Here is a 27,054-nt window from a genome sequence, read left to right on the forward strand (position 1 = left end):
TCCCCAATCACACTGCCCCTTAGTGTCCTCCCTGGTAACTGGTCTCCCACTCTACTACCCTTCAGTGAAAAATATTACCCTGATTTCACACAGAAACACAACCAATTGTCTCTTGTCCCCAATCACACTGCCCCTTAGTGTCCTCCCTGGTAACTGGTCTCCCACTCTACTACCCTTCAGTGAAAAATATTACCCTGATTTCACACAGAAACACAACCAATTGTCTCTTGTCCCCAATCACACTGCCCCTTAGTGTCCTCCCTGGTAACTGGTCTCCCACTCTACTACCCTTCAGTGAGAAATATTACCCTGATTTCACACAGAAACACAACCAATTGTCTCTTGTCCCCAATCACACTGCCCCTTAGTGTCCTCCCTGGTAACTGGTCTCCCACTCTGCTACCCTTCAGTGAAAAATATTACCCTGATTTCACACAGAAACACAACCAATTGTCTCTTGTCCCCAATCACACTGCCCCTTAGTGTCCTCCCTGGTAACTGGTCTCCCACTCTCCTACCCTTCAGTGAAAAATATTACCCTGATTTCACACAGAAACACAACCAATTGTCTCTTGTCCCCAATCACACTGCCCCTTAGTGTCCTCCCTGGTAACTGGTCTCCCACTCTACTACCCTTCAGTGAGAAATATTACCCTGATTTCACACAGAAACACAACCAATTGTCTCTTGTCCCCAATCACACTGCCCCTTAGTGTCCTCCCTGGTAACTGGTCTCCCACTCTACTACCCTTCAGTGAGAAATATTACCCTGATTTCACACAGAAACACAACCAATTGTCTCTTGTCCCCAATCACACTGCCCCTTAGTGTCCTCCCTGGTAACTGGTCTCCCACTCTACTACCCTTCAGTGAGAAATATTACCCTGATTTAGAAACACAACCAATTGTCTCTTGTCCCCAATCACACTGCCCCTTAGTGTCCTCCCTGGTAACTGGTCTCCCACTCTACTACCCTTCAGTGAAAAATATTACCCTGATTTCACACAGAAACACAACCAATTGTCTCTTGTCCCCAATCACACTGCCCCTTAGTGTCCTCCCTGGTAACTGGTCTCCCACTCTACTACCCTTCAGTGAAAAATATTACCCTGATTTCACACAGAAACACAACCAATTGTCTCTTGTCCCCAATCACACTGCCCCTTAGTGTCCTCCCTGGTAACTGGTCTCCCACTCTACTACCCTTCAGTGAAAAATATTACCCTGATTTCACACAGAAACACAACCAATTGTCTCTTGTCCCCAATCACACTGCCCCTTAGTGTCCTCCCTGGTAACTGGTCTCCCACTCTACTACCCTTCAGTGAGAAATATTACCCTGATTTCACACAGAAACACAACCAATTGTCTCTTGTCCCCAATCACACTGCCCCTTAGTGTCCTCCCTGGTAACTGGTCTCCCACTCTACTACCCTTCAGTGAAAAATATTACCCTGATTTCACACAGAAACACAACCAATTGTCTCTTGTCCCCAATCACACTGCCCCTTAGTGTCCTCCCTGGTAACTGGTCTCCCACTCTACTACCCTTCAGTGAAAAATATTACCCTGATTTCACACAGAAATACAACCAATTGTCTCTTGTCCCCAATCACACTGCCCCTTAGTGTCCTCCCTGGTAACTGGTCTCCCACTCTACTACCCTTCAGTGAAAAATATTACCCTGATTTCACACAGAAACACAACCAATTGTCTCTTGTCCCCAATCACACTGCCCCTTAGTGTCCTCCCTGGTAACTGGTCTCCCACTCTACTACCCTTCAGTGAGAAATATTACCCTGATTTCACACAGAAACACAACCAATTGTCTCTTGTCCCCAATCACACTGCCCCTTAGTGTCCTCCCTGGTAACTGGTCTCCCACTCTACTACCCTTCAGTGAGAAATATTACCCTGATTTCACACAGAAACACAACCAATTGTCTCTTGTCCCCAATCACACTGCCCCTTAGTGTTCTCCCTGGTAACTGGTCTCCCACTCTACTACCCTTCAGTGAAAAATATTACCCTGATTTAGAAACACAACCAATTGTCTCTTGTCCCCAATCACACTGCCCCTTAGTGTCCTCCCTGGTAACTGGTCTCCCACTCTACTACCCTTCAGTGAGAAATATTACCCTGATTTCACACAGAAACACAACCAATTGTCTCTTGTCCCCAATCACACTGCCCCTTAGTGTCCTCCCTGGTAACTGGTCTCCCACTCTACTACCCTTCAGTGAAAAATATTACCCTGATTTCACACAGAAACACAACCAATTGTCTCTTGTCCCCAATCACACTGCCCCTTAGTGTCCTCCCTGGTAACTGGTCTCCCACTCTACTACCCTTCAGTGAGAAATATTACCCTGATTTCACACAGAAACACAACCAATTGTCTCTTGTCCCCAATCACACTGCCCCTTAGTGTCCTCCCTGGTAACTGGTCTCCCACTCTACTACCCTTCAGTGAGAAATATTACCCTGATTTCACACAGAAACACAACCAATTGTCTCTTGTCCCCAATCACACTGCCCCTTAGTGTCCTCCCTGGTAACTGGTCTCCCACTCTACTACCCTTCAGTGAAAAATATTACCCTGATTTCACACAGAAACACAACCAATTGTCTCTTGTCCCCAATCACACTGCCCCTTAGTGTCCTCCCTGGTAACTGGTCTCCCACTCTACTACCCTTCAGTGAAAAATATTACCCTGATTTCACACAGAAACACAACCAATTGTCTCTTGTCCCCAATCACACTGCCCCTTAGTGTCCTCCCTGGTAACTGGTCTCCCACTCTGCTACCCTTCAGTGAAAAATATTACCCTGATTTCACACAGAAACACAACCAATTGTCTCTTGTCCCCAATCACACTGCCCCTTAGTGTCCTCCCTGGTAACTGGTCTCCCACTCTACTACCCTTCAGTGAGAAATATTACCCTGATTTCACACACAAACACAACCAATTGTCTCTTGTCCCCAATCACACTGCCCCTTAGTGTCCTCCCTGGTAACTGGTCTCCCACTCTACTACCCTTCAGTGAAAAATATTACCCTGATTTCCCTTCTTACTCCTGGCGAGTTACTCAGTTTTCCCTTAATTAATTGTGTTCTTTATGAATCTCATTCCGGCATTAAGTTTGTGACTTTGATTAGAAATTCTGATCAATTCCTGACACACAGTCATCTTATTTCCCTTTGCACTTTCACCATTTCAATAATAATATTCCATTGATTAGAAGGGCACACAATACCTGCCCAGGGTCTGATAGACAAACGGTGGAACTTCTCTCCATTCACAGTCTGTCCCTCTCCCAGTGTACACACCAACCCAGATAACCTGCCCATGGTCTGATACAGTAACAGTGCAAGTTCTGTCCATTCACAGTCTGTCCCTCTCCCAGTGTACACACTAACCCAGATAACCTGCCCACGGTCTGATACAGTAACAGTGCAAGTTCTGTCCATTCACAGTCTGTCCCTCTCCCAGTGTACACACTAACCCAGATAACCTGCCCACGGTCTGATACAGTAACAGTGCAAGTTCTGTCCATTCACAGTGTGTCCCTCTCCCAGTGTACACACTAACCCAGATAACCTGCCCACGGTCTGATACAGTAACAGTGCAAGTTCCGTCCATTCACAGTCTGTCCCTCTCCCAGTGTACACACTAACCCAGATAACCTGCCCACGGTCTGATACAGTAACAGTGCAAGTTCTGTCCATTCACAGTCTGTCCCTCTCCCAGTGTACACACTAACACAGATAACCTGCCCACGGTCTGATACAGAAACAGTGCAAGTTCTGTCCATTCACTGTCTGTCCCTCTCCCAGTGTACACACTAACCCAGATAACCTGCCCACGGTCTGATACAGAAACAGTGCAAGTTCTGTCCATTCACAGTCTGTCCCTCTCCCAGTGTACACACTAACCCAGATAACCTGCCCACGGTCTGATACAGTAACAGTGCAAGTTCTGTCCATTCACAGTCTGTCCCTCTCCCAGTGTGCACACTAACCCAGATAACCTGCCCACGGTCTGATACAGTAACAGTGCAAGTTCTGTCCATTCACAGTCTGCCCTCTCCCAGTGTACACACTAACCCAGATAACCTGCCCACGGTCTGATACAGTAACAGTGCAAGTTCTGTCCATTCACAGTCTGTCCCTCTCCCAGTGTACACACTAACACAGATAACCTGCCCACGGTCTGATACAGTAACAGTGCAAGTTCTGACCATTCACAGTCTGTCCCTCTCCCAGTGTACACACTAACCCAGATAACCTGCCCACGGTCTGATACAGTAACAGTGCAAGTTCTGTCCATTCACAGTCTGTCCCTCTCCCAGTGTACACACTAACACAGATAACCTGCCCACGGTCTGATACAGTAACAGTGCAAGTTCTGACCATTCACAGTCTGTCCCTCTCCCAGTGTACACACTAACCCCGATAACCTGCCCACGGTCTGATACAGTAACAGTGCAAGTTCCGTCCATTCACAGTCTGTCCCTCTCCCAGTGTACACAATAACCCAGATAACCTGCCCACGGTCTGATACAGTAACAGTGCAAGATCTGTCCATTCACAGTCTGTCCCTCTCCCAGTGTACACACTAACCCCGATAACCTGCCCACGGTCTGATACAGTAACAGTGCAAGTTCTGTCCATTCACAGTCTGTCCCTCTCCCAGTGTACACACTAACCCAGATAACCTGCCCACGGTCTGATACAGTAACAGTGCAAGTTCTGTCCATTCACAGTCTGTCCCTGTCCCAGTGTACGCACTAACCCAGATAACCTGCCCACGGTCTGATACAGTAACAGTGCAAGTTCTGTCCATTCACAGTCTGTCCCTCTCCCAGTGTACGCACTAACCCAGATAACCTGCCCATGGTCTGATACAGTAACAGTGCAAGTTCTGTCCATTCACAGTCTGTCCCTCTCCCAGTGTACACACTAACCCAGATAACCTGCCCACGGTCTGATACACTAACAGTGCAAGTTCTGTCCATTCACAGTCTGTCCCTCTCCCAGTGTACACACTAACCCAGATAACCTGCCCACGGTCTGATACAGTAACAGTGCAAGTTCTGTCCATTCACAGTCTGTCCCTCTCCCAGTGTACACACTAACCCAGATAACCTGCCCATGGTCTGATACAGTAACAGTGCAAGTTCTGTCCATTCACAGTCTGTCCCTCTCCCAGTGTACACTCTAACCCAGATAACCTGCCCCTGGTCTGATACAGTAACAGTGCAACTTCTGTCCATTCACAGTCTGTCCCTCTCCCAGTGTACACACTACCCCAGATAACCTGCCCACGGTCTGATACAGTAACAGTGCAAGTTCTGTCCATTCACAGTCTGTCCCTCTCCCAGTGCACACACTAACCCAGATAACCTGCCCGCGGTCTGATACAGTAACAGTGCAAGTTCTGTCCATTCACAGTCTGTCCTTCTCCCAGTGTACACCCTAACCCAGATAACCTGCCCACGGTCTGATACAGTAACAGTGCAAGTTCTGTCCATTCACAGTCTGTCCCTCTCCCAGTGTACACACTAACCCAGATAACCTGCCCACGGTCTGATACAGTAACAGTGCAAGTTCTGTCCATTCACAGTCTGTCCCTCTCCCAGTGTACACACTAACCCAGATAACCTGCCCACGGTCTGATACAGTAACAGTGCAAGTTCTGTCCATTCACAGTCTGTCCCTCTCCCAGTGTACACACTAACCCAGATAACCTGCCCACGGTCTGATACAGTAACAGTGCAAGTTCTGTCCATTCACAGTCTGTCCCTCTCCCAGTGTACACACTAACCCAGATAACCTGCCCACGGTCTGATACAGTAACAGTGCAAGTTCTGTCCATTCACAGTCTGTCCCTCTCCCAGTGTACACACTAACCCAGATAACCTGCCCCTGGTCTGATACAGTAACAGTGCAAGTTCTGTCCATTCACAGTGTGTCCCTCTCCCAGTGTACACACTAACCCAGATAACCTGCCCACGGTCTGATACAGTAACAGTGCAAGTTCCGTCCATTCACAGTCTGTCCCTCTCCCAGTGTACACACTAACCCAGATAACCTGCCCACGGTCTGATACAGTAACAGTGCAAGTTCTGTCCATTCACAGTCTGTCCCTCTCCCAGTGTACACACTAACACAGATAACCTGCCCACGGTCTGATACAGAAACAGTGCAAGTTCTGTCCATTCACTGTCTGTCCCTCTCCCAGTGTACACACTAACCCAGATAACCTGCCCACGGTCTGATACAGTAACAGTGCAAGTTCTGTCCATTCACAGTCTGTCCCTCTCCCAGTGTACACACTAACCCAGATAACCTGCCCACGGTCTGATACAGTAACAGTGCAAGTTCTGTCCATTCACAGTCTGTCCCTCTCCCAGTGTGCACACTAACCCAGATAACCTGCCCACGGTCTGATACAGTAACAGTGTAAGTTCTGTCCATTCACAGTCTGTCCCTCTCCCAGTGTACACACTAACCCAGATAACCTGCCCACGGTCTGATACAGTAACAGTGCAAGTTCTGTCCATTCACAGTCTGCCCTCTCCCAGTGTACACACTAACCCAGATAACCTGCCCACGGTCTGATACAGTAACAGTGCAAGTTCTGTCCATTCACAGTCTGTCCCTCTCCCAGTGTACACACTAACACAGATAACCTGCCCACGGTCTGATACAGTAACAGTGCAAGTTCTGACCATTCACAGTCTGTCCCTCTCCCAGTGTACACACTAACCCAGATAACCTGCCCACGGTCTGATACAGTAACAGTGCAAGTTCTGTCCATTCACAGTCTGTCCCTCTCCCAGTGTACACACTAACCCAGATAACCTGCCCACGGTCTGATACAGTAACAGTGCAAGTTCTGTCCATTCACAGTCTGTCCCTCTCCCAGTGTACACACTAACCCAGATAACCTGCCCATGGTCTGATACAGTAACAGTGCAAGTTCTGTCCATTCACAGTCTGTCCCTCTCCCAGTGTACACTCTAACCCAGATAACCTGCCCCTGGTCTGATACAGTAACAGTGCAACTTCTGTCCATTCACAGTCTGTCCCTCTCCCAGTGTACACACTACCCCAGATAACCTGCCCACGGTCTGATACAGTAACAGTGCAAGTTCTGTCCATTCACAATCTGTCCCTCTCCCAGTGTACACACTAACCCAGATAACCTGCCACTGGTCTGATACAGTAACAGTGCAAGTTCTGTCCATTCACAGTCTGTCCCTCTCCCAGTGTACACACTAACACAGATAACCTGCCCACGGTCTGATACAGTAACACTGCAAGTTCTGTCCATTCACAGTCTGTCCCTCTCCCAGTGTACACACTACCCCAGATAACCTGCCCACGGTCTGATACAGTAACAGTGCAAGTTCTGTCCATTCACAGCCTGTCCCTCTCCCAGTGTACACACTAACCCAGATAACCTGCCCACGGTCTGATACAGTAACAGTGCAAGTTCTGTCCATTCACAGTCTGTTCCTCTCCCAGTGTACACACTAACCCAGATAATCTGCCCACGGTCTGATACAGTAACAGTGCAAGTTCTGTCCATTCACAGTCTGTTCCTCTCCCAGTGTACACACTAACCCAGATAACCTGCCCACGGTCTGATACAGTAACAGTGCAAGTTCTGTCCATTCACAGTCTGTCCCTCTCCCAGTGTACACTAACCCAGATAACCAGCCCATGGTCTGATACAGTAACAGTGCAAGTTCTGTCCATTCACAGTCTGTCCCTCTCCCAGTGTACACACTAACCCAGATAACCTGCAAACGGTCTGATACAGTAACAGTGCAAGTTCTGTCCATTCACAGTCTGTCCCTCTCCCAGTGTGTACACTAACCCAGATAACCTGCCCACGGTCTGATACAGTAACAGTGCAAGTTCTGTCCATTCACAGTCTGTCCCTCTCCCAGTGTACACACTAACCCAGATAACCTGCCCACGGTCTGATACAGAAACAGTGCAAGTTCTGTCCATTCACAGTCTGTCCCTCTCCCAGTGTTCACACTAACCCAGATAACCTGCCCACGGTCTGATACAGTAACAGTGCAAGATCTGTCCATTCACAGTCTGTCCCTCTCCCAGTGTGTACACTAACCCAGATAACCTGCCCACGGTCTGATACAGTAACAGTGCAAGTTCTGTCCATTCACAGTCTGCCCCTCTCCCAGTGTACACACTAACCCAGATAACCTGCCCAGGGTCTGATACAGTAACAGTGCAAGTTCTGTCCATTCACAGTCTGTCCCTCTCCCAGTGTGTACACTAACCCAGATAACCTGCCCACGGTCTGATACAGTAACAGTGCAAGTTCTGTCCATTCACAGTCTGCCCCTCTCCCAGTGTACACACTAACCCAGATAACCTGCCCAGGGTCTGATACAGTAACAGTGCAAGTTCTGTCCATTCACAGTCTGTCCCTCTCCCAGTGTGTACACTAACCCAGATAACCAGCCCACGGTCTGATACAGAAACAGTGCAAGTTCTGTCCATTCACAGTCTGTCCCTCTCCCAGTGTACACACTAACCCAGATAACCAGCCCACGGTCTGATACAGTAACAGTGCAAGTTCTGTCCATTCACAGTCTGTCCCTCTCCCAGTGTACACACTAACACAGATAACCTGCCCACGGTCTGATACAGTAACAGTGCAAGTTCTGTCCATTCACAGTCTGTCCCTCTCCCAGTGTACACACTAACCCAGATAACCTGCCCACGGTCTGATACAGTAACAGTGCAAGTTCTGTCCATTCACAGTCTGTCCCTCTCCCAGTGTACACACTAACCCAGATAACCAGCCCACGGTCTGATACAGTAACAGTGCAAGTTCTGTCCATTCACAGTCTGTCCCTCTCCCAGTGTACACACTAACCCAGATAACCTGCCCACAGTCTGATACAGTAACAGTGCAAGTTCTGTCCATTCACAGTCTGTCCCTCTCCCAGTGTACACACTAACCCAGATAACCTGCCCACGGTCTGATACAGTAACAGTGCAAGTTCTGTCCATTCACAGTCTGTCCCTCTCCCAGTGTACACACTAACCCAGATAACCTGCCCACGGTCTGATACAGTAACAGTGCAAGTTCTGTCCATTCACAGTCTGTCCCTCTCCCAGTGTACACACTAACCCAGATAACCTGCCCACGGTCTGATACAGTAACAGTACAAGTTCTGTCCATTCACAGTCTGTCCTTCTCCCAGTGTACACACTAACCCAGATAACCTGCCCACGGTCTGATACAGTAACAGTGCAAGTTCTGTCCATTCACAGTCTGTCCCTCTCCCAGTGTACACACTACCCCAGATAACCTGCCCACGGTCTGATACAGTAACAGTGCAAGTTCTGTCCATTCACAGTCTGTCCCTCTCCCAGTGTACACACTAACCCAGATAACCTGCCCACGGTCTGATACAGTAACAGTGCAAGTTCTGTCCATTCACAGTCTGTCCCTCTCCCAGTGTACACACTAACCCTGATAACCTGCCCACGGTCTGATACAGTAACAGTGCAAGTTCTGTCCATTCACAGTCTGTCCCTCTCCCAGTGTACACACTAACCCAGATAACCTGCCCACGGTCTGATACAGTAACAGTGCAAGTTCTGTCCATTCACAGTCTGCCCCTCTCCCAGTGTACACACTAACCCAGATAACCTGCCCACGGTCTGATACAGTAACAGTGCAAGTTCTGTCCATTCACAGTCTGCCCCTCTCCCAGTGTACACACTAACCCAGATAACCTGCCCACGGTCTGATACAGTAACAGTGCAAGTTCTGTCCATTCACAGTCTGTCCCTCTCCCAGTGTACACACTAACCCAGATAACCTGCCCACGGTCTGATACAGTAACAGTGCAAGTTCTGCCCATTCACAGTCTGTCCCTCTCCCCGTGTACACACTAACCCAGATAACCTGCCCGCGGTCTGATACAGTAACAGTGCAAGTCCTGTCCATTCACAGTCTGTCCCTCTCCCAGTGTACACACTAACCCAGATAACCTGCCCACGGTCTGATACAGTAACAGTGCAAGTTCTGTCCATTCACAGTCTGTCCCTCTCCCAGTGTACACACTAACCCAGATAACCTGCCCACGGTCTGATACAGTAACAGTGCAAGTTCTGTCCATTCACAGTCTGTCCCTCTCCCAGTGTACACACTAACCCAGATAACCTGCCCACGGTCTGATACAGTAACAGTGCAAGTTCTGTCCATTCACAGTCTGTCCCTCTCCCAGTGTACACACTAACCCAGATAACCAGCCCACGGTCTGATACAGTAACAGTGCAAGTTCTGTCCATTCACAGTCTGTCCCTCTCCCAGTGTACACACTAACCCAGATAACCTGCCCGCGGTCTGATACACTAACGGCGGGTCTTCTGCACATTGTCCCTCTCGGTGAGCGATCAATCCCGTTTTCCATTGCTTCAGAAGGGAATCACCACTGACGGTTTCAGAGTTTGATCCACTAGAACTTCTACGGTCATATAAACAGGATCATGTGTGGATTTGTAATGTGATTTCTAAAGCACAGCGCAGGCCGGAGAGTATTAACCATCAGAGGGAAAATATCACCTTCATTGAAACCTCCATGTTCAGTGAATATTAGAATCAAGTGAGGATTTGAAAGTTTTCTCGACCATTGTTCACTTTCAAGCGAGGTTTCCATTAACTGAGATTTAATTTCTACACGCACGTCTATTGAAGCTGTGAATTAAACCGTGCAATATTTTACTGAACATTAAATAGTATTGAGAAGTTGTTTTTGTCAATACAACTAACATTGAAACCACTTTCTGTCTGTTCTAATTGAAGATGTTCAGCAGAAACACAAGGAAACACTCCGGGTACAAACTGAAACACTGAGACTGAACACGATCCTAATAAAGGAGAAGGTTAAGATTTTCCAGCTGGTTGATCGATACGCTGAGCTAACGATCATTTCGACTGTTCGAGATCGGACACTTGTAGAACATGAACTGCTGGCAAGAGGCCGAGACCATGAAGAGTGGAGAGAGGAACATCTCCGGGGAGTGCTGGAAAAAATCCGAACTGATCAATTGTTCCACAGCAGTTTTTCCCAGAGAGAATCCAAATCTGGGAGTTCAGGAGCAGTGAGCGGAGTCCCAGGGATTGGAAAAACAACAATGGTACAAAAGATTGTTCATGACTGGGCCACTGGGAAAATATACCCAAACTTTCAATTTGTTTTCAGCTTTAAATTCCGGGATTTGAACGCTATTAACTGTAAAATAAACCTGTGGAACCTGATGCTCATTTTCTATCCTTACTTGAGGAATATTCTGGGAGAGCTCTGGAAGAACCCAGAGGGATTGCTGTTTATATTCGATGGTTTGGATGAATTCAAGGACCGGATCGATTTTGCTGACAATCGGAGAAATACTGAACCTCAGCACATGTGCACGGATCCCGAATGCCGATGTAGAGTGTCTGACATTGTGTACAGTTTAATACAGCACAAGCTGCTCCCAGGATGTTCAGTGCTAGTGACCAGCCGCCCCACTGCATTACATTTATTGGAAAAGGCTGAGATCAGTGTCTGGGCTGAAATCCTGGGATTTGTTGGTGAAGAACGGAAGGAATATTTCAACAAGTTTTTTGAAGATCAGACGGTGGCAGCAGCTGTTTTCAAACACGTGGAGGAGAACGAGATCCTGTACACCATGTGCTACAACCCTTCCTACTGCTGGATCCTCGGTCTGTCACTGGGCCCCTTCTTTACACAAAGAGACAGGAATCGGCGAGTTCCCAAGACCATCACCCAACTATATTCCTACTATATTTACAACATTCTGAAAAACCATGGCCGAGAGATTGCAAGCCCCCGTGATGTGTTACTGAAGCTTGGTGAGATGGCCTTCACAGGAGTCTCCGAGAAGAAGATTGTGTTTGGAAATGGAGATTTGATCAAGTACAATCTACAACCTTCCCAGTTCCTGTCTGGGTTCATGATGGAACTTCTGGAGAGAGATGATTCTGTCCAGAGCGTGGTGTACACATTCCCACACCTCACCATCCAAGAGTTTGTAGCCGCACTCGCACAATTCCTGACTCCAGATCCTGGGGACATCCTGAAACTCCTCAGAGAAGCCCACAGCAAGGAAGATGGGCGATTTGAGATATTTCTCCGTTTTGTTGCTGGTCTCTCCTCCCCACAGGCAGCTCGGCCCCTGGAGGAGTTTCTGGGTCGATTTCTTCATCAAACCACCTGCCGAGTGATTGACTGGGTGAAGGAGAAGATTGAAGGACAGATTGGAGACACAGGGAGTGAAACTGGTCAAAGGGACCTCCTGAACACATTCCACTACCTGTTTGAGTCTCAGAATAAAGCACTGGCTCGGCAAACAGTGGGATCTGTGGAAACACTTACATTTAATAGATTGACATTGACCCCGATTGACTGTGCGGTCCTGTTTCACATCATTGGACTCTGTGATACAATAAAAAGCCTCGATCTAGGAGACTGCTCCATTCAGTGTGAAGGACTCCAGCGGCTGGGACCCGTACTGCACAAATGCCGGGTGTTGAGGTAACTGTTTATTTGTCTCTAACTGTTGGGTGAATTGTAGAACAGTCACGGATTGTGTTGTTGCTCCGTAATGTAGGGAAACAAACAGTTCAGTTAAACCAGGGAGAAGCGGATTCAACACAAATATGACCAATAATAAGAGGATCGGTCAGTAATTCCCTAAGGACTGGAGAATCTAAAATGGATCCTTGTGAACAAGTAGGGATTTTACAGTCTTTATCGGATCAGCAGATACAGGTCACAGAGAGTCTGATAATTACAATAAGTCACATTTAATAAGACTGGATAGCGGAAGATAAACATAAAATAGAATCTGGCAGTAAAGATTGTGGTAAACCACTGTTATAGTTATCACTGTATATTGTTCTCACTGTTCTCACTGTCACATCACTACACGAGGTCGCCTCTTGTCGCACTGTTATACCTGGGCTGACCACCTCCGACTCCGCCCATTACCTGCCCAGGTATAAAGGTAGCTGACTGGCTAGTATTCCTCCCTGTTGGATCGGATCACCCACGAGGGTGGGCTCTGTTATTTAGCCAATAAAAACCTTCAGTTACGTTCTTAACTCATCGCCTTTTATTGGACTAATTGATAGGCATATCAAAGATAAAATTAATGTAAAATATTTTCCACATCCACCATTTCAACTAGAAACAGGAGAGAAACCCGAGTTTAAATCACTAACAGTTCGATATTTACTCCAATACCGTGCAGAGTGTGTCCTGTCGAGGGGGTAGTTTCCTGGATTGGGAATATTGGGGAATTGGGAATTCTTTCAGCTGTAAATGTTTACAATTATTCACAGTCCTGAACATTGAGTAAAGGTTGATATTCAGGATCTTAAACCTGCCGGTGAAAAGGTTCCAATCTAACCGGAGTACAGACACACACCGGCCAGCGGTGGGGCCTCGCACACAGCGGGCGGCTCCTGGGTAAACCGGGGGCAGTGAACCCAGGAATTCCCCATAATCCACCCCCTGTGTGTGAGGCCCCGCTCGGGGAGGGAACTTCCGAAAATTCCCCAAAAACTGCCGGGCCAGTTACCCCGAAATAAATGTAGAGCCAGTTTAATGGGAATAAAGTGAGAGACTCCCCTCCCCTATAAACTAGGAGCACAGGGACATTTAAAACTTGTAATGGGACAGAATAAACTCTATTGCTGCTATTGACAAACATTCACTATAAGCCCTCTGACTCCCACAGCTACCTGGAATACACTTCCTCCCACCTCACTTCCTGTAAGGACGCTGGCCCATTCTCCCAGTTTTTCTGATGATGCCACGTTCCATCCAGTGCTTCCGACATGTCTTCCTTTTCCCTCAACCGAGGATTCCCCTCTACCGTGGTTGACGCGGCTCTTGACCGTGTCTGTTCTGTTTCCCACACTTCTGCTCTCACCCCTGCCCCTCCCTCCCAGAACCACGATAGGTTCCCCTTGTCTTCACCTTTCACCCCACCAGCCTCCACATTTAATCTCTCCTGTCTTCCACCCTATCACAGACCTTCCCTTTTGTTCTGTCCTCCGCTCCCCCCACCTTTCCCGGCCCCGACACTTGCTTAAACATCTGTTACATCTGTAACTTGTTCCAGTTCTGACGAGGGGTCCTTGTCCTGAAGCATTAACTCTGTTTCTCTCTCTCTAGATGCTGCCTGACCTGCTGGGTATTTCCAGCATTTCCTGTTTTTATTTCAGAATTAATTCTCCTTGTTATATAAAATCCTGGGGGGCGGATTTTACAGCAGCAGTGAGCGTTTCACAATATAACTCACCCCGAGATGATATACAGATTAATATAATGTACAGAGTATAAAGCACAGGGAATCACCGCTTTATCATTTAATTCTGAAAAAATCGACCGATTCCCATAAAATCCGGGATTTAAGGAGCAGCAGAACTGAGACAAGTTTCTCCAAACATGACGAGGCCGGTCACTGAGCTCCAGGAGGGTAATTCTGATCATCAGGGAATGAGACCGGACTGAGGGACATTTAAAGGCTCCACACAGACAGCACATTATTTAATAAATACATTAACGGACAGTCCCTGAATATATGGGCAGTTGGACAGAGTGAGATACATTCCCAGTGAGGGGGGAATTTCGCAGGGGTCAGCGGGCGCGATCAGTGGCGGGTCGAGTGGGAAAATGGATTTTTCCCCAGTGGTTCGGGACCCCGATGTCAACCCGCCACCACGTGCCTTTCCCAAATGTCGGGTCTGTCAGAGCAGAGCAGACCCGACACGTAGCGGCGGGGGAGGCAATTCAGGTCATTATAACCTTGTTAACAGAGGATTACAGTAACAACTATTTTCAGCTCGCCTTCAGAGTTTACATAGAAACATAGAAGATAGAAGCAGGAGTCGGCCAATCGGCCCCTCGAGCCTGCTCCGCCATTCAATGCGATCATGGCTGATCATCCAAACTCAGTACCCTGTCCCTGCTTTCTCCCCATACCCCTTGATCCCTTTAGCCTTAAGAAATATATCCAACTCCTTCTTGAATATATTTAATGAATTGGCCTCTGCTGCCTTCTGTGGTAGAGAATTCCACAGGTTCACCACTCTCTGGGTGAAGAAATTCCTCCTCATTTCTGTCCTAAAAGGTCTAACCCTTATCCTTAGACTGTGACCCCTGGTTATGGACTCCCCCGCCATCGGGAACATCCTTCCTGCATCTAGTCTGTCTAGTCCTGTTAGAATTTTATAAATTTCAATGAGATCCCCTCTCATTCTTCTAAACTCCAGCGAGTACAAGCCCAATCAACCCAATCTCTCTTCATACGTCATTCCTGCCATCCCAGGTATCAGTCTGGTGAATCTTCGCTGAACTCCTTCCATGGCAAGAATATCCTTCCTCAGATGAGGTGACCAAAACTGCACACAATACTCAAGATGTGGTCTCACCAAGGCCCTGTACAACTGCAGCAAGACATCCTTGTTCCTGTACTCAAACCCTCTCACTATGAAGGCCAACATACCATTTGCCTTCTTAACCGCCTGCTGTACCTGCATGCTTACCTTCAGCGACTGGTGCACAAGGACACCCAGGTCTCATTGCACTTCCCCTTCTCCCAATCTATTGCCATTCAGATAATAATCTGCCTTCCTGTTTTTGACACCAAAGTGGATAACCTCACATTTATCCACATTGGGCAGAAGCATGGCAGATGCAATACAATCACCCAACCTGTCCAAATCATCCTGTAGTTTCTCGGCATCCTCCTCACAACACACACGCCCACCCAGCTTTCTGTCATCTGCAAATTTGGAGATATTACATCTCGTTCCCTTGTCTAGATCATTAATATATATTGTGAATAGCTGGGGTCCAAGGACCGATCCCTGCGGTACCCCACTAGTCACTGCCTGCCTCTCAGAAAAAGACCCGTTTATTCCAACTCTTTTTGCTTTCTATCTGCCAACCAGTTCTCTATCCAAGTCAACACCTTGCCCCCAATCCCATGTGCCTTAACTTTACACGCTAATCTCTCATGTGGGACCTTATCGAAAGCTTTCTGAAAGTCCAAATACACCACATCCACTGGTTCTCCCTTATCTATTTTACTAGTTACATCCTCAAAAAATTCCAGTAGATTATTCAAGCACGATTTACCTTTTGTAAATCCATGTTGACTTTGTCCGATCCTGTCACTATTTTCCAAGTGCTCTGCTATTACATCTTTTATAATGGACTCTAGCATTTTCCTCACTACCGATGTCAGGCTTACCGATGTAATTCCCTGTTTTCTCTCTACCACCTTTTTTGAACAGTGGGGTAACATTAGCTACCCTCCAATCCATGGGTACTGTTCCAGATTCCATCAAATGTTGGCAGATGATCAGCAATGCATCTACTATTTCTAGGGCCACTTCCTTAAGTACCCTAGGATGTAGATTATCAGGCCCTGGGGATTTATCGGCCTTCAATCCCATCAATTTCCCGAACACCATTTCCCTACAAATACTGATTTCTTTCAGTTCCTCCCTTTCATCAGACCCTATGTTCCTGTGGTCCACGCTGCTCGGGGATCACGTCAGGTAACCAGGGCGGGATTTGAAAGGCCATGGAATCATTTCATTACTTGACAGCTGGAAATGTGCTATAAAAGCTCCCATCTCACAGCTGTTCACTTTCCAAGCTCAGAAGCTGTTGCTTACTGCATTTGGAAGACAGATTGAGCTTTATGCAGGTTGCAAGTGTTTGGAGCAAACTCTCTATCCAGTGTCACCTCATTGGAACAACCTCTCTCACCGTTAACAGATAGCTTCTGATATCTCAAGTTCACCTGCCATCTATTACACCAGCATGGGTCTGGTTTATACTGTCTCACTTTGGGCCTCAGAGTCTCACCACGATCAGCCCCAACACCTGCAGCATCAGGCACACCAGCAGCACCAACAACAACACCAACCTTCTCCACAAGTCCTGATGCTGCACAGCACAGAGGGAATCAACACCCGACCACATTGCTGACCAGGTCACCAGAGATGGCCTCACCATGGCCAGAATTTCTTCACTTGGTACTGCATGCCCTGGATGACACATGATGCGCCAGGTTAACACCAGCCCACACCAACAACACAAAGCATCCCTGCAATGCCCAAACCATTCCTGTCACACTCATCAACATTGCGAGGAGTTCCGTTATGTCTCACCATTCACTGCAACTCACTAAGCCACTTCCAAACATGTACACAAATCTGTCGAAGAACGGAAAGTGTTGAAAATAAAGATTTCAATGTTTGACACCACATTAACAGAAACTTCACATGAACATTGGCTAAAACACACAATTGCCTATCCTTGTGTGTTGTTAGTTGGTATGATTGGACTAGGGTGAGTGTGAGGGGTGGCTCGTGAGATGGGGATGTGATAATATAGAGAGAGATGGGTGGAGGTGCAGGGTAAGTTGGTGAGAGTAAGGATGTTCAGGAGTAGGGTGGGGAAGGCAGAGTGATGGGGTTGTGATAATATAGAGAGAGATGGGTGGAGGTGCAGGGTAAGTTGGTGAGAGTAAGGATGTTCAGGAGTAGGGTGGGGAAGGCAGAGTGATGGGGATGTGATAATATAGAGAGAGATGGGTGGAGGTGCAGGGTAAGTTGGTGAGAGTAAGGATGTTCAGGAGTAGGGTGGGGAAGGCAGAGTGATGGGGATGTGATAATATAGTGAGAGATGGGTGGAGGTGCAGGGTAAGTTGGTGAGAGTAAGGATGTTCAGGAGTAGGGTGGGGAAGGCAGAGTGATGGGGATGTGATAATATAGAGAGAGGTGGGTGGAGGTGCAGGGTAAGTTGGTGAGAGTAAGGATGTTCAGGAGTAGGGTGGGGAAGGCAGAGTGATGGGGATGTGATAATATAGAGAGAGATGGGTGGAGGTGCAGGGTAAGTTGGTGAGAGTAAGGATGTTCAGGAGTAGGGTGGGGAAGGCAGAGTGATGGGGGTGTGATAATATAGAGAGAGATGGGTGGAGGTGCAGGGTAAGTTGGTGAGAGTAAGGATGTTCAGGAGTAGGGTGGGGAAGGCAGAGTGATGGGGATGTGATAATATAGAGAGAGATGGGTGGAGGTGCAGTGTAAGTTGGTGAGAGTAAGGATGTTCAGGAGTAGGGTGGGGAAGGCAGAGTGATGGGGATGTGATAATATAGAGAGAGATGGGTGGAGGTGCAGGGTAAGTTGGTGAGAGTAAGGATGTTCAGGAGTAGGGTGGGGAAGGCAGAGTGATGGGGATGTGATAATATAGAGAGAGATGGGTGGAGGTGCAGGGTAAGTTGGTGAGAGTAAGGATGTTCAGGAGTAGGGTGGGGAAGGCAGAGTGATGGGGATGTGATGAGAGGCACAGCCTGATGAAGTTAAGTGAGGCTTTGCAGTGACGTTTTGTGATCTACTGAGATCATTGAAAGGTTTGTGTCACTGCAGGCTGGTCCTCCCGATGACATCCCTTCTTGAGCCCCACTGTGCAATGTGCACCCAGGCTGTGTTGGTCTCTTCCGCCCCTTGGAAGTGACGAGAACCTCCCTGCGGGCTGTGGCTCCCTCCATAATCATCTAGAGGGAGTTCTGGGAGAGCCTGGGTGCAGCCGAGCTCCTCTGTGCTGATGTCAGTGTTTGTAGAACCTCAATACTGTAGAACACAGAGCACAATGGGCAAAGTCAATGTGTGTCATCAAACCCGCTTCCCCCAATTCCCCAGAGTGAGGCCGCGACCCCCGACCCCGGACACACCCGACCCTCCACCGACCTCAACCGACCCCCGACCCTCCGCCGGCCCCACCCGATCCTCCGCCGACCCCACCCGATCCTCCGCCGACCCCAGCCCCGCCCGACCCTCCGGCGACCTGATCCGGCCCCGCCCGACCCTCTGCCGGCCCAACCCCAGCCCTGCCCGGCCCGACCCTCCGCCCGACCCTGCCCCGGGCCCCGCCCGACCCTCTGCCGGCCCCGCCCGACCCTGCCCCGGCCCCGCCCAACCCTCCGCTGTCCCCGGCCCGACCCTGGCCCCGCCCAACCCCGGCCCTGCCCGACCCTCCGCCCGACCCTGCCCCGGGCCCCGCCCGACCCTGCCCCAGCCCGGCCCCGCCCGACCCTCTGCCAGCCCCGGCCCGACCCTGGCCCCGCCCGACCCCGGCCCCGCCCGACCCTCTGCCGACCCTGGACCCACCTGACCCTCTGCCGACCCCGGCCCCGAAACTCCCAACCCTCCCCCGACCCCGGCCGCACCCAACACCAACCCCACCCTGACCCCCGCCCGACCCTCCACCAGCCCCCGCCCGACCCTCCCCCGACCCAGGCCCCCGCCCGACCCTCCCCCGACCCAGGCCCCCGCCCGACCCTCCACCAGCCCCAGCCCCGCCGACCGTTGCCGACGGGGAAAAGCGGGTTATTAATTTCCTGAAGTACTTTCAGTGATTGCTGTAATATCCCAGAGAGAGAAGTATTTCAGATCCGGACTTTGATTCAGTTTGTTTCTCTCTCTCTCTTTCTTTTTAGTCTGAATGGCAATAAACTGGGAGATTCAGGAGTGAAACCAGTGTCTGCGGCTCTGAGGAACCCGGACTGTAAAATACAGACACTGGGGTAAGTACCAGACTGTGTGAGATTGTGTTTATAATAACTGGATGTCTGACACTGAACATTATTATTAGTATCAGTAATAGTGTTATTAATAAACTCTGGGGATTGACTCTGATTCCTGTTATTTCTCTCTCTGATCCCCAGGCTACGGAGAGTCGGTCTCACAGATTCTTGTGCCGAGGATCTCGCCTCCGCTCTCAGTACAAACCGCTCACTGACGGATCTGAACCTGAGTGATAATAAACTGGGAGATTCAGGAGTGAAACTACTGTCTGTGGCTCTGAGGAACCCGGACTGTAAAATACAGAAACTGTGGTAAGTACCAGACTGTGTGAGATTGTGTTTATAATAACTGGATGTCTGACACTGTACATTATTATTAGTATCAGTAATAGTGTTATTAATAAACTCTGGGGATTTACTCTGATTCCGGTTATTTCTCTCTCTGATCCCCAGGCTGGATGAAGTCGGTCTCACAGATTCTTGTGTCGAGGATCTCGCCTTCGCTCTCAGTACAATCCGCTCACTGAGGATTCTGACCCTGGGATCAAACTCCTTCACAGACCAATCTGTCCCTGCTCTCCGCCACCTCATACTGACCTGCCGGAGTCTGGAGTGGATCAGGTGAGTGTGTTTAATGTTTAATGTAATAAATAAAATATCAATGGGATTCAGTCACTGTTCTGGGTAATATTTGTCTGTAATTATTATTGAAATATTACCCCCAGTCTGGCGGTTATTTACACTGTTGTTCAATCTGTTTATTTCCTGTTTAATCTTTAATCTGTTTCAGGTTGTGGGGGAATCAGTTCAGTTCATCCGGAGAAAAACAGCTGGAGTTACTGCGGGGAACAAGACCCAGACTGAGTGTGGAAGTGTGAACAGTCCAAGTGATGACCTCACTGCTCCCATTGTGTGACCATTCCAAGTGATGACCTCACTGCTCCCATTGTGTGATCATTCCAAGTGATGACCTCACTGCTCCCATTGTCTGAACAGTCCAAGTGATGACCTCACTGCTCCCATTGTCTGAACAGTCCAAGTGATGACCTCACTGCTCCCATTGTCTGAACAGTCCAAGTGATGACCTCACTGCGCCCATTGTGTGACCATTCCAAGTGATGACCTCACTGCTCCCATTGTGTGACCATTCCAAGTGATGACCTCACTGCTCCCATTGTGTGATCATTCCAAGTGATGACCTCACTGCTCCCATTGTCTGAACAGTCCAAGTGATGACCTCACTGCTCCCATTGTCTGAACAGTCCAAGTGATGACCTCACTGCTCCCATTGTCTGAACAGTCCAAGTGATGACCTCACTGCGCCCATTGTGTGACCATTCCAAGTGATGACCTCACTGCTCCCATTGTGTGACCATTCCAAGTGATGACCTCACTGCTCCCATTGTGTGACCATTCCAAGTGATGACCTCACTGCTCTCATTGTGTGAACAGTCCAAGTGATGACCTCACTGCTCCCATTGTGTGAACAGTCCAAGTGATGACCTCACTGCTCCCATTGTGTGACCATTCCAAGTGAATGTGGTAAACCACTTTTATCGTTCACTATCGTTACACTATAGTTATCACTGTTATATCGTTACTCTATGGTTATCACTGTTCTCACTGTTGTATCACTATACGAGGTCGCCTCTTGTCACGCTGTTATACCTGGGCTGACCACTGCTGACTCCGCCCATGACTCCACCTACCTGCCCAGGTATAAAGGTAGTCGACTGGCTGGCATTCCTCCTTGTTGGACCCGATCACCCACGAGGGTGGGCTCTGTTATTTAGCCAATAAAAACCTATAGTTACTTTCTTAACTCGTCGCTTTTCATTGGATGAATTGATAGGTATATCAATTTTATTGGCTAAATTTTAAAATGTCGTTCCCTGAGCAGCAAAGCGAGCAGCAAAACGACCAGCCAGACGCCCAGCGACAACAGCCACAGCAGCCGGCCTGGCTGCAAGCCCTCAGACCACCGTACCTGGATCTAAACCCACAGGCTGCAAACTCAGCCCTCGACTTCGAACACTGGCTGAGCTGTTTCGAGTCCTACCTGGGAGAATCCGGCGTGCCTCAGAGATCCAAGCTAAGAGTTCTGACCGCCCAAGTGAGCCCTAAAGTATTCGCACTCACCCGGGACCTTAAAACATACGAGGACGCCATCAACCGGCTGAAACGACAATACCTGAGCCTGGTAAATTCCATGTATGCCAGACACCTCCTAAGATCCCGCCTGCAACAGCCAGGAGAGACCGTGGATGAATTTTTACAGGTGCTGCAAGCACTCGGCAGAGACTGTAACTTTAAAGCGGTAACGGCGGCAGAAAATACTGAAGACAATGTCCGCGATGCCTTCGTGAAAGGCCTGCGGTCCGACTACTCACGGCAAAGACTACTGGAAGCAAAGGACCTCGACCTGGACAAAGCTGCAGCCCTCGCTCGCTCCCTAGAAGTGGCCCAGCGGGACCTCGAGGCATACTCAAGGTACTGTAACCTGCGACCCTGGGACTCGGGACCGACCCCAATACCCCCCGCAGCACCCCGCCCCCGGGACCTACCTCAGTGTCGGCGTCCCAGAGCCGATCGGGACCGCCACCCCCGGTACCGGCTGCGACCTCTGACCCCCGCGATCGGGCCGCCGGCTGCTGCTTCTGCGGCCAGGCGAAACACCCGAGGGCGCGCTGCCCAGCCAGGAACTCTACCTGCTCAAACTGCATGAAGAAAGGCCACTTCGCCAAGGCCTGCAGAGGTGGATCATCAGAGGCCAGCAGTGCCTCATGCGAGCTGTGGGGGCGGCCATCTTCCATCAAGGCCACAGAGGCCAGCATCCCCACATGTGAGTCATGGGGGCGGCCATCTTTGATCCAGGCAACCGACACCAGCAGTGCCTCATGTGAGTTATGGGGGCAGCCATCTTCTCCGCCATTTTGTCCAACCTCGGAGACGCCATTTTACCCACCACGCCCGACCGCCACCGTGCCTCTAGACCCGACTACCGCCTCAACCGCAGACTACAACAACTCGCTCAGCTATACACTAGCCTCCGTCACACTGGACCAGGCCCACCCGCATCACCTGTCCAAGTCGATGATGGACATCAAAGTAAACGGCCACGCCACGACCTGCCTGTTCGACAGCGGAAGCACGGAGAGCTTCATCCACCCAGACACGGTGAGCCACTACTCCCTCCCTGTCCTGCCAACGCGCAATCGGATCTCGATGGCATCGAGGTCACATGCCACAGACATCAGCGGCTACTGTGTTGTGACCCTGTCGGTTAAGGGTACGGAGTATAAAACTTTTAAACTCCTCGTCCTGCCCCAGCTATGCGCTGCCGTCCTACTAGGCCTAGACTTCCAATCCCACCTCCAAAGCATCACGCTAGCATACGGCGGACCCCTCCCCCCACTCACAGTCGACAACCAGCAGATTTTAAACCGCCCACCGCGTAACACCTGCGGCCGATCCACCCTCAAGGCCCCGCCACCTTCCCTGTTCGCTAACCTCACCCCCGACTGCAAACCCGTCGCTACCAAGAGCAGGCGGTACAGCGCCGGGGACAGAGCTTTCATTAGCTCTGAGGTGCAGCGTCTCCTGAAGGAGGGCATCATCGAGGGGAGTACCAGCCCCTGGCGTGCCCAGGTCGTGGTCATTAAGACCGGCAATAAAAACCGCCTGGGCATCGACTACAGCCAGACCATAAACAGGTACACCCAGCTGGACGCATACCCCCTTCCCCGCATATCTGATATGGGCAAGCAGATTGCGCAGTACCGGGTATTCTCCACCATCGACCTTAAGTCGGCCTATCACCAACTCCCTATCCGCCCTGAGGACCGCCAGTATACAGCCTTCGAGGCGAACGGCCGCCTCTACCACTTCCTTAGGGTTCCCTTCGGCGTCACCAACGGGGTTTCGGTCTTCCAAAGGGAGATGGACCGGATGGTTCACCAGAACGGGCTGCACGCCACGTTCCCCTATCTAGATAACGTCACCATCTGCGGCCGCGACCGGCAGGACCACGATGTTAATCTGGAGAGATTCCTCCGTACGGCCCAACCTCACCTACAATAAGGATAAATGTGTGTTTAACACCTCGCGCCTTGCCATCCTCGGCTGTGTAGTAGAGAACGGAGTCATCGGCCCCGACCCCGAAAGAATGCGCCCCCTCATGGAGCTACCCCTCCCCCACTGTCCAAAGGCACTGAAGAGAACCCTGGGGCTCTTCGCCTACTATGCCCAATGGGTGCCCAATTATGCAGACAAAGCCAGACCCCTCATGAAGTCCACATCCTTCCCCCTTACGGAGGAAGCGTGCGCAGCCTTCTCCCTCATTAAGGGAGACATTGCCAAGGCCACAATGCACGCAGTGGATGAGTCCATCCCCTTCCAAGTCGAGAGCGATGCATCCGACTTCGCCCTAGCCGCCACCCTTAACCAGGAGGGGAGACTGGTGGCCTTCTTCTCAAGGACCCTACAGGGCCCTGAGATCCGACACTCGTCGGTCGAGAAGGAGGCCCAGGCGATTGTGGAGGCGGTACGACGCTGGAGGCACTACCTGGCAGGCAAACGATTTACCCTCCTCACCGACCAACGTTCGGTCGCTTTTATGTTTAATAACAAGCTGAGGGGCAAAATCAAGAATGACAAGATCTTGAGGTGGAAAATCGAGCTCTCCACCTATGATTATGATATCTTGTACCGGCCAGGTAAGCGGAACGAACCCCCCGATGCTCTGTCACGAATTACATGCGCCAGCGCGCAAAGTGATAGACTTCAGACCCTCCACAACGACCTCTGCCACCCCGGGGTCACCAGACTTTACCACTTCATTAAGGCCCGCAACCTGCCCTACTCCATCGAGGAGGTCAGGACCACGACCAGGAACTGCCAGACCTGTGCCGAGTGCAAACCGCACTTCTTTAGGCCGGACAGAGCAAGCCTGATCAAGGCCACCCGCCCCTTCGAGCGCCTGAGCATCGACTTTAAGGGGCCCCTCCCGTCCTCTGACCGTAATGTGTACTTCCTCAGCATTGTTGATGAGTACTCCCGTTTCCCCTTTGCCTTCCCCTGCCCAGACATGACCAGTACCACGGTCATTAAATGCCTGAACGACCTCTTCGCCGTGTTCGGGTTCCCGAACTATATACATAGTGACCGGGGCTCCTCCTTCATGAGCGAGGAACTCCGTCAGTTCCTACTAGCGAGAGGTATTGCTGCAAGCAGGACCACCAGCTACAACCCCCGAGGGAACGGCCAGGTGGAAAGAGAGAACGCGACGGTATGGAAGGCCGTCCTCTTAGCCTTAAAGTCTAAGGGCCTCCCGCTGGCAGGAAGTCCTCCCGGCAGCGCTGCATTCCACCCGGTCACTACTTTGTACTGCCATCAACGCCACCCCCCATGAACGAATGTTTGTTTTCCCCAGGAAGTCGACTACGGGAACCACGCTACCAACCTGGCTGACCTCTCCGGGGCCCGTCTTGCTGCGAAAGCACGTGAGGGCCCATAAAACAGACCCCCTGGTCGAAAGGGTGAACCTCCTGCACGCCAACCCCCAGTACGCCTATGTGGCATACCCAGACAGGCAGGAGGACACAGTCTCCTTACGAGACCTCGCACCTTCGGGCACTCCGGAGACACCACCTTCACCACCCCCCCAATTCCAGCCAAGGTAGACGGCATGCCGGAACCCCACGAGCCTTCGCCGACCACGCAGACACCAGCATTAACACCGGATAATGCAACACCGCCGCTGCGACGATCAGAAAGGCTTACGAGGCCTCCGGACAGACTGACATACCAGAACTGGTAGTACACTTCACCCCGCCGGACTCAAATCTAAACAAGGGGTGAATGTGGTAAACCACTTCTATCGTTACACTACAGTTATCACTGTTATATCGTTACTCTATGGTTATCACTGTTCACACTGTTGTATCACTGTACGAGGTCGCCTCTTGTCACGCTGATATACCTGGGCTGACCACTGCTGACTCCACCCATGGCTCCACCTACCTGCCCAGGTATAAAGGTAGTCGACTGGCTGGCATTCCTCCTTGTATCCGATCACCCACGAGGGTGGGCTCTGTTATTTAGCTAATAAAAACCTATAGTTACTTTCCTAACTCGTCGCTTTTCATTGGATGAATTGATAGGTACATCAGTGATGACCTCACTGCTCCCATTGTGTGACCAGTCCAAGTGATGACCTCACTGCGCCCATTGTGTGACCATTCCAAGTGATGACCTCACTGCTCCCATTGTGTGACCATTCCAAGTGATGACCTCACTGCTCCCATTGTGTGACCATTCCAAGTGATGACCTCACTGCTCCCATTGTGTGACCATTCCAAGTGATGACCTCACTGCTCCCATTGTGTGACCATTCCAAGTCATGACCTCACTGCTCCCATTGTGTGACCATTCCAAGTGATGACCTCACTGCTCCCATTGTGTGACCATTCCAAGTGATGACCTCACTGCTCCCATTGTGTGACCATTCCAAGTGATGACATCACTGCTCCCATTGTGTGACCATTCCAAGTGATGACCTCACTGCTCCCATTGTGTGACCATTCCAAGTGATGACCTCACTGCTCCCATTGTGTGACCATTCCAAGTGATGTCACTGCTCCTTCACCCACCCGGGGCCGGTAGCGGTGGGGCTCCTTCACCCCGCCCGGGGCCGGTAGCGGTGGGGCTTCTTCACCCCGCCCAGGGCCGGTAGCGGTGGGGCTTCTTCACCCCGCCCGGGGCCGGTAGCGGTGGGGCTCCTTCACCCCGCCCAGGGCCGGTAGCGGTGGGGCTCCTTCACCCCTGGCAAAGGAGGACCGAATCTGAGGGATGTCCTGCGGCCGCGATGGCGATTGGGAATTTCAGGGAAGCTCCTCTATCACGGATTACCTCTCTGGTCGGCGGTTTTTATGCGACACCGGGGTGCAGTGCAGCATCCTTCCCGCGTCAGCACTGGATATACAGGCTGGGTGGCACGGCCTCTCCCTCGAAGCAGCTAATGGCGGGGCTATTCGTACCTTTGGCAAATGGCGGGTCCAGGTGTGCTTCGGCGGGCAACGGTTTCATTGGGAATTCATCACAGCCAAGGTCTCGCAAGCCATCCTTGGTGCGGATTTATTATGTGCCAACAGCCTCTTGGTTGATGTAAGGAACTGACGGTTAATTAATGCGGCCACTTTCCACTCCATCCCTTGCTTCCGCAGTACCGCCATGTCGCGCACTGTCTCCTGCACATTGCCCTCTCCGGACGATTTCACTCGCCTGCTAGGCGAATTCCCGGACCTGACCAGGCCCACCTTCTCCTCGGCCACTAAACATGGTGTCGAACACCACATCACTACGACTGGCTCCCCGGTCTACGCACG

At 50.4% G+C, this 27,054-nt stretch overlaps 2 protein-coding genes across 2 annotated transcripts in view; both read left to right on the forward strand.

Annotated features, from left to right (window-relative positions):
• The window catches only part of LOC147094551 (NACHT, LRR and PYD domains-containing protein 3-like), an 82,802-nt gene extending 61,311 nt beyond the window's left edge, over window positions 1–21,491 (forward strand). Inside the window, exons 6-10 of the mRNA XM_085974388.1 lie at window positions 10,863–12,597; window positions 19,583–19,669; window positions 19,811–19,981; window positions 20,123–20,290; window positions 20,460–21,491. Of these exons, the coding sequence (XP_085830514.1) occupies window positions 10,863–12,597; window positions 19,583–19,669; window positions 19,811–19,981; window positions 20,123–20,290; window positions 20,460–20,547 (2,249 nt within the window). The 3' untranslated portion in view covers window positions 20,548–21,491. The remainder of the gene's footprint in view (window positions 1–10,862; window positions 12,598–19,582; window positions 19,670–19,810; window positions 19,982–20,122; window positions 20,291–20,459) is intronic.
• Window positions 21,492–21,654: 163 nt separating this feature from the next.
• LOC147094552 (uncharacterized) lies at window positions 21,655–25,800 on the forward strand. Its single transcript, XM_085974390.1, has 2 exons — window positions 21,655–22,846; window positions 25,101–25,800. The coding sequence occupies exons 1-2, from the start codon at window positions 22,391–22,393 to the stop codon at window positions 25,182–25,184; spliced, it is 540 nt and encodes a 179-aa protein (XP_085830516.1). The 5' UTR covers window positions 21,655–22,390; the 3' UTR covers window positions 25,185–25,800.
• Window positions 25,801–27,054: the final 1,254 nt, after the last annotated feature.

Source organism: Somniosus microcephalus, unplaced genomic scaffold (genome assembly GCF_052327205.1).
Source record: "Somniosus microcephalus isolate GS21.2 unplaced genomic scaffold, FLI_Smic_1.0 unresolved_chr1, whole genome shotgun sequence".
NCBI classification, from domain to species: Eukaryota; Metazoa; Chordata; class Chondrichthyes; order Squaliformes; family Somniosidae; genus Somniosus; species Somniosus microcephalus.

Excerpts from the sequence above, each read along its gene's own strand:
- LOC147094552 (XM_085974390.1), top strand. The coding sequence starts at position 22,391 with ATGAAGAAAGGCCACTTCGCCAAGGCCTGCAGAGGTGGATCATCAGAG. Across the intron at positions 22,847-25,100 it reads GCTTCATCCACCCAGACACG|GAAGTCGACTACGGGAACCA; the intron begins GTGAGCCACTAC and ends TGTTTTCCCCAG.